Raw genomic sequence first — 20105 nt, 5'->3', positions numbered from 1 at the left:
CCACGGCCTTGGTCTCATCATGTCTTTCTTCTGACACCTCTTTGATTCACGTTCTGATAGGTTCTCACTTTTTCCATCCACAGTTTCATATGATCTACTGTAACACATTTTTGATCCATGTTTTCATATGTGCTGACAACTTTTTGAGATGTTGTAACATTTTTTTTGATCCATGTTTTATGTTCTTCCGTGTTTTTGATCCACGTTTTGATACGTTCACCTGTTTGAGCCCTTTTTCCATATGTTAGGACACCTGTTTATGTCACATTTTCATACAGTATGTTCCAACACCTTCTTGAGCTACGTTTAGATATGTTCACCTGTTTGAGCCCTGTATTCATATGTTCGGACACCTTTTTGACGTTTTGATATGTTCTAACACCTGTTGTTTAAGTCATGTTTTTATATGTTTCAACACCTTTTTGAGCCACGTTTTGACAGGTTCTCGCGTTTTTGAGTCACGTTTTGACGTAACACCTTTCTGACCCATGTTTTCAAATGTTCTAACACTTTTTTTGATCCATGGCCTTCTATGTTTTTTGATCCATGTTTTCATATGCTCTTACACTGTTTTGGTCCACGTTTTCAAATGAACGGCCACGTTTTTGATCCACGTTTTGATCGGTTCTCACATTTTGTATCCACATTTTCATAACGTGCAGCACCTTTTTGAAATACGCTTCCATGTTTTTCATCAGTGTTTTGAAATGCTCTTCTATATTTTTGATCCACGTTTTGATAGGTTCTCACCTTTTGTTGTGTTCTGACACCTTATTGATCCACGTTTTCATATGCTCTTCCATGTTTGTGATCCATGTTTTGATATGTTATGGCACCTTTTTGATCTTCGTTTTACTTCTTCCTGTGGTCTGGTTTAAGTTGGGGGTTTTTTATACACTTTTACCCAAGTCTTGTGTGTTCTGAGACCATGTTCTAACATACAGTATGTTCTAGCCCAACTTTTGACTCGGATTCTGCAATAATGTGATGGGTGTAGTGGTGAGTGTTGGGCAGCATGCAGTGAGAATGAATGTGAGCGTGTGCAGGCGTGCTAATGCTGCTTCCAGTAATCTGAAGCGGAGCTTTTACTGGCTGGACGACGTGGACCTCCCAGCATCCATCCCTCCCTCCGCCTCCCTCAGCATCCAGCTGATGAGCGTGTTGGCATCTGCATGGTTGCACCCTGCTGAGTTATTGAGGATTTGTTTGCATGCTGGTGTACAGTACTGCTGCTGCTGCTGCTTGATTGTTATTGACTGTTTTTCAAATCCATTCCTCATAGCTTCCATTCTTCTTTCCACGCCTCCCCCTCCACCGTCCTCCCACCCTCTTCTTGCCGGAACGCTGGGGAGGATGTTCACGTCCTCGTCCAGAAGCTCAGTGTTATCCCCCTGGTCGTCCATGGAGCAGTCGGACTCAGAGGCGTTGGACATCAGCACCAAGGTGCAACTGCATGGTGTCCTGTGGAAGAGACCCTTTGGACGACACTCGGCCAAGTGGTCCCGCAGGTTAGTCAGTCCGACATTGGTGCCGAAAGACATCCAATGCCAAACAATAACCATGCTCACTTTGGATTGCTTTCATTAAATAATAGGTTGGTACTACAATTTCATGATGAGAGCTGTTTCTAATACTTTTTAGGGCATGTACCCACTCAAGTGGCCTGTGAGTGTATATTGTTTGATTATTTTGTGGGAAAAGAAATATCCATCCAGCAAGATTGTACAATATGAGGAGAAAATGGTATTATTTCACAAGTTGGACGTGGGATCAATGACCGCATCAGGGTAAGAATGCTTGATACGGAGTTGACTTATGTAAACTGAGAGCATCACGGTGACATAACCGCGCAACTCAATTTGCTGCGCTCATTTTGACCTTTGGAGAATCGTTTGTGCCATGAAGGTCACATCACAGATAAGTGGGCCAATCGTTTGTTTGCCGTGTTTGTGATGGTTCATTTGTTTCTTTTTTCTTTTTCTTATTTTTTGTGTACATCAAATTATGCAGAAAACGTCACTAAATAAAACGTGTTTTTAAATTTTGGTTTATTAAAATAAATGTGAAAACATTGTATTTTAGCAAAATGCATTTGTAAACATTGGATTTTAATAAAATGCATTTTTAAACACCATATTTTAGCAAACTGAACTTTAAAATGGCGTGTTTTAATGAACCACATTTAAAACATGACTTTTCATCAACTACAGTTTAAAACAGTTTGTAATCAACTGAAACTCAAAACACTATTTTAAGTGTATCTGTGAGGTATGAAACATCAAATGTATATGTGCTGTTTTTTACTAAACTGAATTTTAAAACATTGTATTTTAATAAACCGAATTTTAAAACAACGTAATTTAATACACTGAATTTTACAATATTCTATTTTAATAAATGTATTTCAAATCACTTAATTTTAAATGTATGAAACGTCTAATTTATGTGCTAAACTTTTTTTGCACAGATTTTTTTAATAAATTGAATTTGAAAACACCATATCTTAATAAACTGAATTTCCAAACACATATTTTGCTTCCATATTTTTCTTTAAGTACATTTTCAGCATAATTGGGGGAAAAAAAGACAAAATTCAAATGCAAAAAATTTGAATAAATTAATCTTAATGTGTTACTTTATTGGCTTTTTATATGTACATAAAAATTGTTTGCAGCACACCATGTCAACAATTACATAAACAAATACAAAATAAGCTATTCCACCAATGGATGTCAAAAGGTTTAGCGTAAATATACATTTTATTCACCGTAATCCCTTGTTAATTGTGGTTCATTGGTTAAAGACCCAGCCGTGACAAGTGAATATCTCCGGAGTAGGATTCCTTAGTTATAAATGGAATGTTTTTGTAGTTAGAGCATATAAAACCTGTTTACCGACTTCTAAATACCATTTTTAACATGATTAGAGCGCTCTAGACATGAAATAACACCCCTATAGTCACCTTTACACTCCTATTGCCCAATATAGTAGACATAATTAGAGAAAACAAGACATAATATAGATTGTTAGCAATGGGAGAGTTGCCTATTTTTTTTTTCCCCGTTCCTGTTCTGTACAGTACCTCCTGCAGTGGCTATTGTCTCATCAGTGTCACATTTGTCACCTAGTAACCAGTGTAGAATACTACATATCATCATATCATCATCTTCTGGATGCCTCATATTACTTATATACTTCATTTAGGCAAAAAAAAAAAGTAAATGTGCATTTTTTGGTAATAGGCTATATTAAGCCATGAAACATCATGATTTATTTATATTTTTTTGACAAATTTGAAACGTGAAGTGGCGATGGATTAGTGTGTGTGTGTGTGTATATACACTGCTCAAAAAATGAAAGGAGCACTTCAAAAACACATCAGATCTAAACTGGGGGAAAATGATGTTGAATATGTTTCCTGATAATAAGTGGGTGATGTATTAGTAACAAAATGATGCCACATCATTTGATAGAAATGAAAATGATCACCCTATAGAGGGGGGAAATCAAAGACACCCCAAAAATGAAAGTGAAAAAATGATGCAGCACACTGGTCCATTTAGCTAAAATGTCATTGTAGCAACTCAAAATGATTCTCAGAAGTTTGTGTGGCCCCCACGTGCTTGTACGCATGCCTGACAACGTGGGGGCATGCTCCTAATCATTTTCATTTCTATCAAATGATGTGGCATCATTTTGTTACTAATACATCACCCACTTATTATCAGGAAACATATTCAACATCATTTTTCCCCAGTTTAGATCTGATGTGTTTTCCAAGTGTTCCTTTCATTTTTTTTAGCAGTATATAATTATTTATATATACTCTCTATATATATAGCATGTTCTCCCCGTGTGTGCGTGGGTTTTCTCCGGGCACTCCGGCTTCCTCCCACATTCCCAAAAACATGCAGGTGAGGTTAATTGGCGACTCTAAATTGTCCATAGGTATGAATGTGAGTGTGAATGGTTGTTTGTCTATATGTTCCCTGCGATTGGCTGGCCACCAGTCCAGGGTATACCCCGCCTGTCGCCTGAAGTCAGCTGGGATAGGCTCCAGCATGCCCCCGCGACCCTAATGAGGATGAAGCGGTATAGAAAATGGATGGATATATATATATACACACACACACACACACACACAGTGAGGGTCATAAGTATTTGCACCCCCTGTGATTTTGCAAGTTCTTCCACTTAGAAAATAGGGAGAGATCTGAAATGTTCATCATAGATGCATTTCCACTCTTAGAGACATCATCGGAAAAAAAATCCATAAATCACATTGTATGATTTTTTTTAATGATTTTTTTGTGAATGACTATGGTTCATAAGTATTTGCACCCTTGAGAATCAGCAATAATTTTGACTCTCAAAGAGCTTTCAGTCCAACTTAAAAAAGTCCACCTTTACCCCACGAGTAACCACCCACCTACCACCCCTTTGAGCTCACTAATGTCACCTGTGCACCCCACAGTCAGTCATAATCCAACTGCTACCATGGGCAAGACAAGAGAGCTTTCCAAAGACACCAGAGACAAAATAGTAGAGCTCCACAAAGCTGGAAAAGGCTACGGAACAATTGGAAAGCAGCTTGGCGAGAATAAATCAACAGTTGCTGTAATTTGTAGAAAATGGAAAAGGCTGAACATGACTGCTAATCTACCTCGGACTGGGGCTCCATGTAAGATCTCTGCTCGTGGGGCATCACTCATGATTAGAAAAGTGATAAATCAGCCCAGAATTACACGGCAGGAGCTGGTCAATGACCTGAAGAAAGTAGGAAGCGCAGTTTCAAAGTCTACTGTCAGTAAAACACTACGGCGTAATGGTTTAAAATCATGCATTGCACTGAAGGTTCCCCTGTTGAAGTCAGCACATGTGTGGGCTCGTCTAAAGTTTGCCAGGGACCATCTGAATGATCCAGAGGGGTCATGGGAGAATGTCATGTGGTCAGATGAGACGAAAATTGAGCTTTTTAATACAAACTCCACTCGTCGTGTGAGGAGGAAAAAGAAGGCTGAGTTGCATCCCAAGAGCACCATCCCTACTGTTAAGTATGGGGGTGGAAACATCATGCTTTGGGGGTGCTTTTCAGCACAGGGGACAGGACGTCTGTACTGTGTTAAACAGGATGAATGGGGCCGTGTATCGTCACATTTTGGACAACAACCTCCTTCCCTCAGCCAGAGCATTGAAGATGAGTCGTGGCTGGATCTTCCAACATGACAATGATCCGAAGCACACAGCCAAGATGACCAAGGAGTGGCTGCGTAGGAAGCATATCAAGGTTCTGGAGTGGCCCAGCCAGTCTCCAGACTCCAATAGAAAATCTTTGGAGGGAACTGAAACTTCGTGTTGCTCAGCGACAGCCCCGAAACCTGACAGATCTAGAGAGGATTTGTGTAGAGGAGTGGGCCAAAATCCCTGTTGCTGTATGTGCAAACCTGGTGAGGAACTACAGGAAACGTTTGACCTCTGTAATTGCAAACAACGGCTTCTGCACTAAATATTAGCACTGATTATCTCAAGGGTGCAAATACTTATGAACCATAGTCATTTACAAATAAATCATTAAAAAAATCATACAATGTGATTTCCAGATTTGTTTTTTCGATGATGTCTCTAAGAGTGGAAATGCATCTATGAATGAACATTTCAGATCTCTCCCTATTTTCTAAGTGGGAGAACTTGCAAAATCACAGGGGGTGCAAATACTTATGACACTCACTGTGTGTGTGTGTGTGTGTGTGTGTGTGTGTGTGTATGTGTATATATATATATATATGTATATATATGTATATGTGTATGTATGTATGTATGTATATATATATATATATATATATATATATATATATATATATATATATATATATATATACACACACAACAAAAATCTAAATGCAAAACTTTTGTTTTTGCTGCCATTTTTGATGAGATGAACTCAAATATGTAAAACATGTTCCATGTGCACAATATCAGCATTTCTCTCCAATATTGTTGACAAATGTGTCTAAATGTGTGATAGTGATCACTTCTCCTTTGCTGAGATCATCCATCCCACCTCACAGGTGTGCCATATCAAGATACTGATTAGGGCCCTGTCACACCTTGACGATTTAGGCAGCGCATGCCTGACGTGATCATTTTGATAGCATACGTTGAACTGCCGATGGGTTTTTTTTTTTCAATGTTGGGCGTATACATAGTGTATTCATAACGAGGTCGATGTAAACATGACGTATTAGTAACTTATATAGAACGTTTCTCTAACTTATAGACAACTTATATCAACGAATGCGTAGCGTGTTGCCGGTGTTCACAATTTATGCCCAACACCTGTCACACCTTGACGATTTAGCCAGCTTACGCCAACGTATGAAAAAACCGGCCAATACGCTGGCGTACGTCCAATAAGTTATGGGTAAGTTTTGTATAAATTAAGAGCACGCTGAAGCACGCCGGCATATGTCGTAGTACGTCCAAGTTGTCCAAAAATTTTGTGCATGCACAAAACATCTCAACGTATGTCAACGTATGATTAATACGTCCCGCATCCGCGGGCAATTAGTTATGCGATCGTTGACGCCCGTTTACACACGTTATTTGTAAGTTACATACAAGTCAAAATACGTCAACATACCTTGAGACAGAACTGTCTTCTTGGTGAGTGAAGATGGAGGCTGTTGTTATTGCATTTGCAGGTAAGTTTGCAGCTTGACCAGTAGAGGGCACTGTGACACTGGGAATGGAACCAACTTGTATTGATTCAACTTTACTGTATTGTCACCGCCCTCGAGACCATATACCTCACCGTGATTGGTTCGTTCGGCCGAGGTCCCGCCCTCGAGACCATATACCTCACCGTGATTGGTTCGTTCAGCACCGCACACGACAAGTGTCCTTCATATAACAGTTGCAGGCCACATGAATATTAATTTTTCATATTAAGACGGTGGCCACGAGTCTGAGACCCCTGGTGTAGGCTGCATACGCTACCACTCATGGATTTGTGACTCTAATGCATTAATAAAGTTGATAAAAAAAATCAAAAGTTGGTTCCATTCCCAGTGTCACAGTGCCCTCTACTGGTCAAGCTGCAAACTTACCTGCAAATGCAATAACAACAGCCTCCATCTTCACTCACCAAGAAGACAGTTCTGTCTCCAGGTATGTTGACGTATTTTGACGTAACTTACAAATAACGTGTGTGAACGGGCGTCAAAGATCGCATAACTTATTGCCCGCGTATGCAGGACGTATTAATCATACGTTGACATACGTTGAAATGTTTTGTGCATGCACAAAATTTTTGGACGACTTGGACGTACTACGACGTATGCTGGTGTGCTTCAGCGTGCTCTTAACTTATACAAAACATACCCATAACTTATTGGACGTACGCCAGCGTATTGGCCAATTTTTTCATACGTTGGCGTAAGCTGGCTAAATCGTCAAGGTGTGACAGGGCCTTTAGACACCATGATTAATGCATATGTAGGCCTTAGACTGCCCACAATAAAAGGCCACTCTGAAATGTGCAGTTTTGTTTTATGGGGGTGGGAGGTCTGGGGACTCAGAAAACCAGTCAGTATCTGGTGTGACCACCATTTGCCTTATGCAGTGCAGCACATCTCCTTGGCATAGAGTTGGTCAGGTTGTGGATTGTGGCCTGTGGAATGTTGGTCCACTCCTCTTCAATGGCTGTACAAAGTTGCTGGATATTTTGGCGGGGACTGGTACATGCTGGCGAACACTCTGATCCAGAGCATCCCAAACATGCTCAATGTGTGACATGTCCTGTAAGTATGCTGGCCATGCAAGAACTGGGACGTTTTAAGCTTACCAAGAATTGTGTACAGATCCTTGCATCATGGGGCCGTGCATTATCCTGCTGCAACACGAGGTGATGGATGTACCGCCAAATTTGGAGACGGCTTATCGTAGAGAAATGAACATTCAATACACAAGCAACAGCTCTGGTTGACATTCCTGCTGTCAGCATGCCAATTGCACTCTCCCTCAAATCTTGCCACATCTGTGGCATTGTGCTGTGTGATAAAACTGCACATTTCAGAGTGGCCTTTTATTGTGGGCAGTCTAAGGCCCACCTGTGCACTAATCATGGTGTGTAATCAGTACCTGTGAGGTGGGATGGATGATCTCAGCAAAGGAGAAGTGATCACTATCACACATTTAGACACATTTGGCAACAATGTTGGAGAGAAATGGTGATATTGTGCACATGGAACATGTTTTACATATTTGAGTTCATCTCATAAAAAAGTGGTACAATATGCAAAAGCAAGAAGACGGAGTGAGACAAAAACATTTAGAACTTGTAATTTAAACAAAAAACTGAAATAGGTTGTTTATCAGCTGATCAAAAGTTTAAGACCACAGGCTATAAAAGCCCAAATGTGCTCCAAATGTTGATGTAGTGTCATCATTCCCCCTGTCATGCCCTCCTGATGGTGAAGCTAAGAAGCTTTCTCTTTTCCAACGTGGTGGGATTGTGGAGCTGCATAAGCAAGGCCTCTCGCAGCGTGCCATGGCTGCTGAGGTTGGGAGCAGGAAATCAGTCATTCTACATTTTTGGAAAGATCCTGAGTATTATGGAACAAAAAAGTCAAGTGGTAGACCCAAAAACATCACACCTGCGCTGAGCCGGAAGAAGGGTTTAAAAAACAAATTCAAAGACCTCGTCTCATTCAACGCCACAAAAGTGCCCGTTTGGACTTTGCCAGGGAGCATCAAACATGGGACATTGAAAGGTGGAACAAAGTTTTATTCTCTGATGAGAAAAAATGTAACCTTGACGGTCCAGATGGCTTCCAACGTTACTGGCATGACAAGGAGATCCCACCTGAGATGTTTTCTACCCGGCACAGTGGAGGGGGGGGCCATCATGGTCTGGGGAGCTTTTTCATTCAGTGGAACACCGGAGCTTCAGGTGGTGCGGGGTCATCAAACGGATGCAGATGTTGGGGCGGGCATCCCTCATGACTGAGGGCCCTCGTCTGTGTGGTACCAGCTGGGTTCTTCAACAGGACAACGCTGCAGTTCACAATGCTGGCTTGACCAAGGACTTCTTCAGGGAGAATAACATCACTCTTTTGGACCATCCTGATTTCAATCCCATAGAGAACATTTGGGATGGATGGCAAGGGAAGTTTCTAAAAATGGCCATCAGTTCCAGACAGTTGATGGCCTTGGTGAAGCCATCTTCACCACTTGGAGCAATGTTCCCACTAGCCTCCTGGAAACACTGGCATCAAGCATGCCCAAAGCCATTTTGGAAGTGATGAACAAGAACGGTGGAGCTCCTCATTACTGAGTCCTACTGACAACATTTTTGGTTCTGGGTTTTGGGAGGTATTTATATTATATTTGTATAATTGTGTATATTTTTCCCTATGTCTTTATTTTCAAGCCCCTTGGTTTGGTTTAGTTTATTTGAACATGAAGGTTCCAATGGAATACATCTCATGAATCATCCTTCCACAGTTCCACATGTCCAAAAGGAGTAGGAAGAAGCAAAGCTTATTTAATCCTACCCCCCATCCATTCTACATCTAGTACAGTACATGTAGTTCACTTCCTGGATTCCATGTCATGTTTTCAGTGATAGTCAGGATAACACATAATAGATAACGGTGAGATAGCCCTCCCCCCCAAAAAAAGAGAACATTCATAATAGTGATAATAATGATGACAATACTAAATAAATAAATAAGAACAAAGCTTTTTTTTTTTTTTTCCTTTCTTTTTTTTTCTTTTCCTTTTTTTTTTTTTTTTTTAAACACAACAAAGAAAATTATAAAAAAAATCAATAAAAATAAATAAATAAAAAATAAAATGTAATTAAATAAAAAATAAATAAATAAATAAAATAAAATAAAATAAAATAAAATAACAAACCTGACAGAACAATCAGGACTCTTCTGCCTTGTATTTAGCAAACATCAACTGCTTGTATTGTTTTTTGAATTTGCTCATCTCTGTACATTGTTTGAGTTCTTTACTCAATCCGTTCCATAATTTAATTCCACACACGGAAATGCTGTGGGTTTTCAGCGTTGTTCTCGCATATAAATGTTTTAAGTTTAATTTTCCTCTAAGATCATATTTCTCCTCTCTGATTGAGAAATACTTGATTAGATTTTTGGGTAACGAGTTATTATTAACTTTATACATTATTCTAGCGGTTTGAAAGTGTACTAAATCTGCGAATTTTAATATCTGTGATTTTAAAAATAAAGGGTTTGTATGTTCTCTATACTTGGCATTATGAATTATCCTCACAGATCTTTTTTGCAGTACAGTGAGTGAGTGAAGATTGCTTTTGTAATTATTTCCCCATATCTCCACACAATACGTTAGATATGGTAATACTAAGGAACAGTACAGAGTGTGGAGTGATTTTTGATCAAGAACATATTTTGCTTTATTCAATATAGAGATATTTCTCGCCACCTTTTGTTGTATATTTTTAATATGAGATTTCCAACTCATTTTTTCATCTATTATAACCCCAAGGAATTTATATTCTTCCACTTTTTCAATATCCGTTCCATTAATTTGTATTTGGTCGTACGTGTCCTTTCTACTATTACCAAATAGCATTATTTTAGTTTTACTTAAATTCAGAGATAATCTGTTCTTGTCAAACCATGACTTTAATATGACCTTTTCATCCTTGACCTTTTTAATGAGTTCTTGTGTGCTTTCACCAGAACAGAAAGCAGTGGTATCATCGGCGAATAAGACCAATTTTAATTTGTTAGTTACTTTGCAAATGTCGTTAATGTACAAGTTAAACAGTTTTGGTCCCAGTATGGACCCCTGTGGTACTCCACACGTATTGTGTAGACTCCCAGATGTATATTCTCCTAGCTTTACAAATTGTTTCCTCTTTGCTAGGTAGCTTTTAACCCAATTTAAGACTAAACCTCTAATTCCGTACCTTTCTAATTTTGAAATTAAAATAGTGTGATTAATTGTATGGAAAGCTTTTGTCAGATCCATGAATACTGCAGCTGCGCATCTTCTGTTGTCTATGGCAGTAGTGATTTCCTCCGTGATTTCCATCAGTGCCATAGAAGTTGAAATGTTGGCTCTGTAACCATATTGACTACTTGCCAATAATTCATTCTTATTAATAAATTTGTCCAACCTATTATTAAATAGCTTCTCCACAATTTTCGAAAATTGTGGTAACAAGGAAACTGGTCGATAATTTGTAAATTGGTGTTTGTCTCCTTTTTTGAAAATTGGAACCACCTTGGCTGTTTGATGTCTGACTTTGTGTGTGTTGCGGCCAAGGTTCTTCATCATCAAGGACAGCTTTCTGCTCTACTATGCCGAGAACGAGAAGAGGAGCTTTGACAGCAGCAGGATCTTCAACATCCACCCCAAGGTCATCTTTTACCTTCACCAATCCTACCATGAGGCCTTCAAGATGTGCTCACTCACTGTGTGCGTGCATGTGTCAGGGCGTGATTCCCCTAGGGGGATGTGTAGTGTCAGCCACAGAGGACATGGGAATGCCCTTTGGTCTCGTCATCAGCCTGGAAGACTTCTCTGTGAGTCCTCTGATATTAAGTCATTATTAGTATTATTATTATCTATCATTATTATTATTACCAAAATTGATGTTTTTGCTAAGCCACACCCTGCAAAGGCAGACTGGCCAATCACAGAACAGTATAGCCAAGCCCTGCCCACGTGAATATTTGAGAATGTTAAGTTGGGTTGGACCCTTCAACTGGGACTTCAACGGCATTGTGCAGGTTTTCTTCTTGCTCAGCCGTCAACAGACGACTGAAAACCTGGACCTCAAAGTCCCGGATGGCTGTGCAGCTCCTCTGACACACCAAGGCGACCAACCACTCACCGTGGTCATGGCACTCACGTCTGGGACAGGCGTAAGCTACGGACCACCAAGGGTTCCCGAAGACATCACCAGCTGCACATTCCATTAGAGCCCCCCGCCTGCTACTGCTGTAAGCGGGGGGCTGAGGGGTTCCGGTTTGGTGGCTGCAGGATTGGGTCTCTGCTTTTTGCAGATGATGTGGTCCTGCTGACTTCATCGAGCCGGCCTCCAAGTCCGAGTCCATGTTTGGTGCCCGGTTCCTGTCGGGGATGAGATCCTGCCCCAAGTGGAGAAGTTGGAGTACCTCGGGGTCTTGTTCACGAGTGAGGGAAGGATGGAAGATGGACAGGTGGATTGGTGCAGCGTCTGCAGTGATGCGGACTCTGCATCGACCCGATGGGTTGAAGAGGGAGCTGAGCCGAAAGCCAAAGCTCTCAATTTAGTGGTGGATTTACGTTCCTACCCTCACCTATGGTCATGAGCTTTGGGTAGTGACCGAAAGGGCAAGATGGCGGGTACTTTTTCCCCAACCTAATTTTCCAAAAATGACATTAGTTTGTTTTGTTTCTCATAACACCACGACTTTTAAAAATACTACAAATAATTCTTTACTATTTCCACTCTACAGTATGCTGCTAAAATGACATGATTTTTCCTCAACTAAATATTTTAGTTAATTTTCTTAAAATTGCAGCTTCAGATTCTCATAGAATTACATCAGATTTTTCCATTTCTGCTGTTTTTTTTATATATATTTTTTTAATTTCCCTTATATTTCAGCTTTCTTCTGGTAGATTTCCATTTAGTAATTATGACTTTATTCCTATAATTAAAATTTTTCAAAAATTATAACTATTTATTGTTTCTCATAATATGAGTGTTTTTTTTCTGTAATATTTCAACTCTATCCTAATAAAATGACATTTTTCTTCCTAATCATACATTATTCTTGTAAAATTACAACTTTTTCTCACTAGATTACATTTTTCTCTTAATATTTTGACTTTATTCTTGGACATTTACTGCTGATTTTTCAGTCATTTTTCTTGTTAAATTGTATTTTTAGGATGTGCCGCGGACCAATAAAAAAAAAAAAAAAACAGCCGTGAGAGTGGATACAGTGTGTAGCATACTGTATATTGTGGCCAAAAACCCACAGCGTGCATGTGCACGATGGCCGCCATCTTGAAAGTGTGCTTAGGGTACGCCGTGGGTGACATAATCATGTGACGAGTGTAATAAATGTTCTATGAGAGTGTGCTATAAGATGTGGAGCAATAAAAGGATGCGTGCACGTTGGGTAGTGAATAGGATGATCTTGTGACACGCAGGGCACCATCGTGGTGGCGGCCGAGTCGGAGGAGGAGCAGCTGCACTGGATGGAGATGCTGCAGGAGTCAGGCAAAGTGTAAGGAACTTGATTATTATTTTCACTGTGATATGCAGCGTGTACTGTGTGTTTTTGTGTGCACACCTCCAGCACGTGGAAGAACGCCCAGCTGGGGGAGGCCATGATAGAGAGTCTGGAGGCTCAGGGTCTGCAGCTGGCCAAGGAGAAGCAGGAGTACCTGGGTAACTTGTAACTTGCCTGTCGGGGGCGCTGCGGGCCTGCTGTGCTGAGCATCCTTACGTTCCTCCTGCAGATAAGCTGATGGAGGAGACGGAGGAGCTGAGTCACCAGCGAGCTCAGAGAGAAGTAAAGCTCTCCTCATCCTTCTTCTTTTTTTGTTTGTTTGTTTGTTTGTTTTTTTGTCCTTTCACGGTGTGTTTGCGTGCAGGAGCTGGAGCGTCTCAATCAAGTTCTGGAGGAGGAGAAGATGAAGTTTGAGGAGGTCGTGCTGGAACTGAAGGCCGAGCAGGAGCAAATTAAACTGTAAGGACCTGAAGACATGTTTAATTCTTTTATTATTATTATTGTTATTGTTATTTCTAACAATTCCTGAGGTGTCAACATGGGCCAAAAAATGTTTTTATTTCATTAACACTTATATTGAACCCTTTTTTTTGTATTGGTAATTCTTTTAGAAGCAAGTTGTATATCTTATGAAAAAGGTTTGATTTTTACCCCCCCAAAAAGTAGATAAATCCACCATGAAAAGTAAGCAAAACAGCTTCATCAATATATATTTTATTTATTTATTTTTTGAAAAATGGTGCATTTATTTGCAGGATTTTTTTGGTATTTATTTTACTGGAGAAAAACCTTCTAGACTTTACAAAGACATCCTATTTGAGTTTTTTTTCTTTTTAAGGCTTAATCTTCTAAGAATTAAATAGTATTCTTTGAGAACATTTTGGAGAACCTATTGTTGTTTTCATGGCGTTGTCAGAGACCTGGACGGCACGGCTCAGTCGCTGCGAGGCGTGGAGAGCGAGAAGGAGGAGCTGAGCAGTTTGACCGTCATGCTGCAGAAGTCCATCGAGGTCGTGAACAACTTTATCGATCAACCGTGGAACATTCGTGATGCCACAGCATCGACCCTGGCAGCGCCTCAGCTTTTTGTTTTTTTTTTACTGTGTCACGTGTTTGTGTCCTACAGCAACTCTCTGAGGAGAAGCAGAGAACTTTGGAGCTGTTGGGGGAAGACAAGGAGGTGGTGGAGGAGGAGGCAGAGGTGGAGCAAGAGAATAGGAAGTGCCAGGATACCAAGGACCTTCTGCAGGACCTGCACCACATTGAGGAGCAGATGAAGCTCCTGCTGAAGGAGAAGGAGCAGGCTGATGAAAAGTAAGATCTCACACTCTTCTAGAAGATTCACCTCCAGAAATGGAGAAAACAATAAAAAAAAGAAAAGTATCATCGTCGTATATATTTTTTGAAATACATATTTTTTTTTAAAACTAAGAAAAAAGGAAATGATCTTGGGGGGGGGGGGGGGGGGGGGGGTTGAAGTTTGAAGAAAAAAACATCAAATATGAAACTCATTTAAATAAAATAATAATAAGGCTTCTTTTTTAAAGAAAAAAAATGAATCTCATGAGACTAAAATTTGATTTCTTTAGAAATGTGTTTGACAATTTTGTTTTTAGAAAAATACATTTTTAGAGGAAAAAAAGTTCAGTATTTGAGAAAAAACAGGTGATTCCCCGTCTTTTTTTGGGGGGAAAATACTTAATCTTATAAAATAAATTTTATTTTTTGAGAAACTGTTATTTGCAAGAAAAGATGTATTTTGAAAAGTGTATTTTTTTCAAAGAAATTTTAAAACCTTTTTGAAAAAGGTTGTACATCTTAGATAATCATTATTTTAGAAAAAATTGGTAATCATACATGGACAAAGTATGATTTTTTTTTTTTCAGAAGAAAGCCTTTTTTTTTTTTTTTTTTTAGAAAAATAATCTTATGAGAATAAAATTCAATTTGTTCCGAAATGTTTTTGACAATTTTGTTTTTCGAAAAAACATTTTTACAGGAAAAAAACTTCAAGAATTTAGAAAAAAAATGGTGATTCTCTCCAGTTTTTTGGGGGGGGAAAATACTCAACTTACAAGAATAAATTGCATTTTTTCAGAATGTTTTAAAGAAGAAAGGCTTCTTTTTTGAATGTTATGAGAATAGAATTGTGGCGGGCATCCTTCCGTCAAGGTTGCCGATGGTCTGCTCAGTTGTTGTCACACGTAACACGGCATTTCCTATTATGGCTGAAAAATCCAATCCGAGAGTGGCAGTCCTTGGAGCACCTGATGCAAAGCAAATGAATGTTGAGGCTGTAACGTGAAGCGCTGCGCCTTTCGTCAGCTTCCTGAATGCTACAGGGCACCAGATGGCGCCACTCCGCCATTCCTTGATGCCAATACCAGCCTCCCGCAGACCTTGTTTAGGAAGGTCTTTGTAGCCTGGTGGTCTTGATCCCGTCTTCAGCTCGCCGTAGAGCGTTCTCACGTGGGAGCCTGGACTTCGCCATCCCGTGAACACGACCGAGCCAACGCAGCCGCTGTCGTCTCAGCATTGCAAACATGCTTCGTGTTGGCTTCTCTAGCTCTAGCTTGCAAACAAACATAGCAATATTTGGGTATTTGAGAAAGAATCAGCAATATTTTAGATACAAGTTGTACATCTTAGAAAAAAAGTTTACATTGTTATGGGGAAAAAAAGTAACCGTGAATGAAAAAGTCTTTTTTGTTTTCAAAAGTTGTATACCTCAGTAACAAAAACATTAAGAAAAAAAAATCATAATTATTAAAAAAAAAAAGAAATTGTATATCTTTATAAAATATAAAAATAAATAAATAATCATATATGAAAAAGTGCTTCATCTTATGAGAATATGGTAGTATTCTTTGAGAGAAAAGTGTATTATCAAGAATTGTTTTATTTTTATTTATTTTAGAAATTGTATTTTTTTTTTTGAAATATTTGTGAAATTTTAGACTTTTTGCAGAAAAAAACTTCAGTATTTGAGACAAAAATTCTAATTCATTATTTTGCACTTTTTTTTGTAAAATAATCTTGTGGGAATAAATTATATTTTTGAGAAAAAAAACATGTTTCATTTGCAAACATTTTTTAAAATATGTTTTATATGTTTTTTAAATACTTTTTTGAACAAGTTCTATGTCTTAGTAACAAAAGTATCAATAGTTGACAAATCATAATTATTTTTGAAGAAGTTTAGATTTTTAAGAAAAAATAGGTGATGACACAAGAAGTGATTTTTTTTAAATTAAAAAGTGCTTCAACCTTTGGTAATACAGTAGTATTCTTTGAGAAAAAGTGGATTAGCAAGAAGAAAAAAAATTCTTTTATAAATATATTTTTTATAAAGACATATTTTGAGGAAAATTTTATTTTTTAAAATGTTATATTAAAAAAATTAAATTCAATATTTGAGGGAAAAAATGAAATTCCTAATAATTTTAGGAAAAATAGTTCCTCATACGTGTTTTTTAATCTTGTTAGAAAAATACTTAATCTTGAGGACAAAAACATGTTTCATTTGCAAACATTTTTTTTAATTATATATTTTGGATGTTTCTTTTAAAGGCTTTTTTTGAACAAGTTTTATACCTTTTAGAAACAAAGATATCAATGGTTGCAAGAAAAAATATCATAATTTTAGAAAAAGTTTAGATTTTTAAGGAAAACTAGGTAATGACACAAGAAGTGATTTTTTTTTTTATTAAAAAGGGCTTCATAGTATTCTTTGAGAAAGTGTTAATTTTTTTATAAATATATTTTTTAGAAAGACATATTTTGAGGGAAAACTTTCTGTTTGAGAAAAAAACTGGTGATCATTCATATAAAAATGTTTTTTTTTCTTATAAGAATAAATTGGGTGTTTTGAAAAAAAAATTGTTTTATTTGCAAGAAAAGCTTTATTTGAACTATTTTATTAGGAAAAAAGTATTTATTGGCAAGGAAAACATTTGTTTGAGAAATTGTATATTTTTTAGAAATGTTTTATATATATATATATATATATATATATATATATATATAATATATATATATATATATATATATGTATATAAACATGTTTTATTGGCAAGAAAACACATTGTATTTGAAAGTAGATTTTTTTAGAATTGTATTTAATTTTTTTGTTTTTTGTTTTTTTTATTTCTACACTTTAGAAGCAAAGATGTCAATAGTTGAGGCGAAAATAGTTTAATTAATTTAATTCATTTAAAGTTAGTTTAACTTTTTTTTTTTTTTCTTTTTAGAAAAAGCCTTATCGTATAAGAATTACATTGTATTCTTTGAGAAAAGGTGTTTTTTTTTCTTTTTTAATGAAAAAAAAATATCAAAAAGAAAATCCCCCCAAAAATCCAATTGAAGTCTTGTAAGCATTGCAGTGTGAGTCTTGCGAGTGTGCTGCTAATAGTCCTTGCCGGTGGAAGAGTGGAAAAGTGCATTGATCCTCCACGAGTATACCAGAGAGCGGGAGGCAGCAGGAAGTGGAAGCGATGATGATGATGATGATGTGTTGCAGGCTGAGGGAGAACCAGCAGCGAGCAGAGCTTCTCCAGCAGGAAAGGGAGTTCTACTCGTCTCAGGCCAGAACGCTGCAGCAGTCGCTCTCTCAGCTCACCGCGGACAAGCAGCAGACGGAGGCGGAGCTTCAGGTACAGGTGCCGATGTCAGCAGACGAAACGCCTTCACCTCCCACCCTCTTCCTTCCAGGTGGAGATGGAGTCCCGCCTGGAGCTGGAGAAGAGGCTGAAGCAGGCCGAGGAGGCCCCTGCGGGGCCTGGAGAAAGGCCTGGACTCTCTGGACCGCACCAAGGAGCGAGACGAGAGGATGCGGGGGGGACGTCACACAGCTGAGGCGTGAGTCCACAGTCGACCGGGGAGGTGTCAAAGGTGTTTGTGGTGCTAAAAGTCCTGCGGTGGCGTCCGCAGGCTTCTTTGAGGAGTGCATCTGCGCGGCCGAGATTGAAGCCAAGCTGCCGGCCATCATGAAGAACGCCGTCTACCTCCACAAGGCGGCCGCACGCAGGATCAAGAGCTGCCGCATCCAGAGGAGAGCCTCTCGACGCCACTGGCGTGAGTCCGGCACACGTGGAGCGCCAGCGCTGCGGACGACCTTCAGTGGGACGTCTGCAGTCTGGCCTGCCACTGTTATATTTGGGCCACCACATCTATTGTTATTTTTTACCTGCTCACATTGTCATGTTGTATAGTGTGTGTATGTACGTATGTATATGTATACTATATGTATGTGTGTGTGTGTGTGGTTATGTATAATTAAAATGAAAATAAAATATAACATCATGTAATGAAACAATTTAACAAGAAAACTAAAAAAAAAACAACTCAAAAATTGGAAAATCGGCAGCAATTTCACAAGAATAAAGTCAAAATATTACGAGAAAAAGTCGGAATTTTAACACGAAAAATGTCATATGAGGAAAAAATGTCATTTTTGTATTAAGTAGTGGTAGTATAAAGTTAAAAGGATAAAGTTAGTATAAAGTAGTATTGTAAAGTATTAAAGAAAAATGTGTTTTTAAATCCTAATATTCTAAGAAACAAACCAGTCAAATGAAGTTGGAATTTTTGGAAAATTAGGTTGTAGAAAAAGTTGCAATGTTTCGAGAATGAAGTCAAAATAAGTTGTACTACAAGAATACATTTGTAATATGATGAGGAAAAATAGTGGCATTTTAGTAGCACAGCGTTGAAATATCCAAGAAAAAAGACGCTCTTTTTGAAAAAGGCATAAAAGGATTAGAAACGCAGCAAAATGAAGTTGTCACTTTTGGTAAGTCGGGGGGGGGGGGGGGGAATCATAGTCACAAAAAGAAGGACGTTTAAACCGGCAGGATTTTCTTGAAAAACAGCTCTACTTTTGTGAGCACGAAGGCAGATGATTAAAAGGGAAAACCTTGTATCCCAACGAGGGGAAAAGTCGTAATTTAACCAGAATGAACTTGTAATATGAGGAGGAAAAGTCACGTCATTTTCGTAGCACAGAGTTGAAATATTTAAATTAAAAAAAAGTCCTAGTTGGGGAAAAATACATGAAGGTTGTTGAAGAAGGCTGTTGAACTCTTTTGGGAAATCTAAAAATAATAGGCCTTTTCACCAGTATGACAAAGCCGAGGTGCACCTTTTTCTTGAAACATACATCGTTTAGCATTTTACCCCATTATTATTCATTATTTTGACTGTGGCCCTCGTTGGGACATGCTCGCCCCCCCCCCCCCCCCCCCCCCCCACTATGTATACGTACTGTATATTGTACGTACTGTACTGCTTATGGAATGGAAGTGGAGGTTAACGCCGCTGTGTCCTCCTGCTGCAGTCAAACATTCCAAGTCGTTTGCCGCCGCCGACGAGGAGAGCGGCAGCGTGGAGGATCTGAGGGAGACGGCCCGCAGACTCACCTGCGACAGCACCTTCAGAGAGACCGTCTGCAAGATCGTGGCACGCAAAGACGGCGCCGGCTTCCACCAGCAATGAACACGTAGGCTCATGTACCGCCCGCCGCTCCTTTCCTCAATACAGCAAATCGTTACTGCAAACACGTGTGCTTGTGTACTCCTTTCTAGTATTTTATTCTTCAAAGTGTACATACAAGTACTTGTATATGCTGCGGATGTGTGTGGATATGTGAAGATGAAGAAGGCTCGATAAGGACAGCAGGGGGCGTAATCGTCCCCCACGCGGTACCATGACGGCGTGTGGGAGTACCACACTAAAGGTTGTATTCCAGTCACCGACCCGTGCTCAGTCCTTCATATCCTGTCAACTTTTTCAGACGTATTTGTCATCGACGGCGACCATGTC

The 20105-nt window shown here is 39.0% G+C and overlaps 1 protein-coding gene across 1 annotated transcript; it reads left to right on the top strand.

Annotated features, from left to right (window-relative positions):
- Positions 1-987: 987 nt before the first annotated feature.
- Positions 988-19840, top strand: plekhd1 (pleckstrin homology domain containing, family D (with coiled-coil domains) member 1). The gene is given in 15 exon segments (XM_054796312.1): positions 988-1508; positions 11323-11416; positions 11493-11582; positions 13204-13280; positions 13353-13444; positions 13516-13568; positions 13651-13745; positions 14203-14296; positions 14413-14600; positions 17806-17938; positions 17997-18053; positions 18055-18120; positions 18122-18143; positions 18216-18359; positions 19621-19840. Coding segments are annotated over 15 exon segments (1884 nt in total). The 3' UTR covers positions 19779-19840.
- Positions 19841-20105: the final 265 nt, after the last annotated feature.

This window comes from Dunckerocampus dactyliophorus, chromosome 13 (genome assembly GCF_027744805.1).
Source record: "Dunckerocampus dactyliophorus isolate RoL2022-P2 chromosome 13, RoL_Ddac_1.1, whole genome shotgun sequence".
Lineage (NCBI taxonomy): Eukaryota > Metazoa > Chordata > Actinopteri > Syngnathiformes > Syngnathidae > Dunckerocampus > Dunckerocampus dactyliophorus.
Note: the sequence above shows the minus strand (reverse complement) of the source record. Positions and strands in the feature narration are given on the sequence as shown.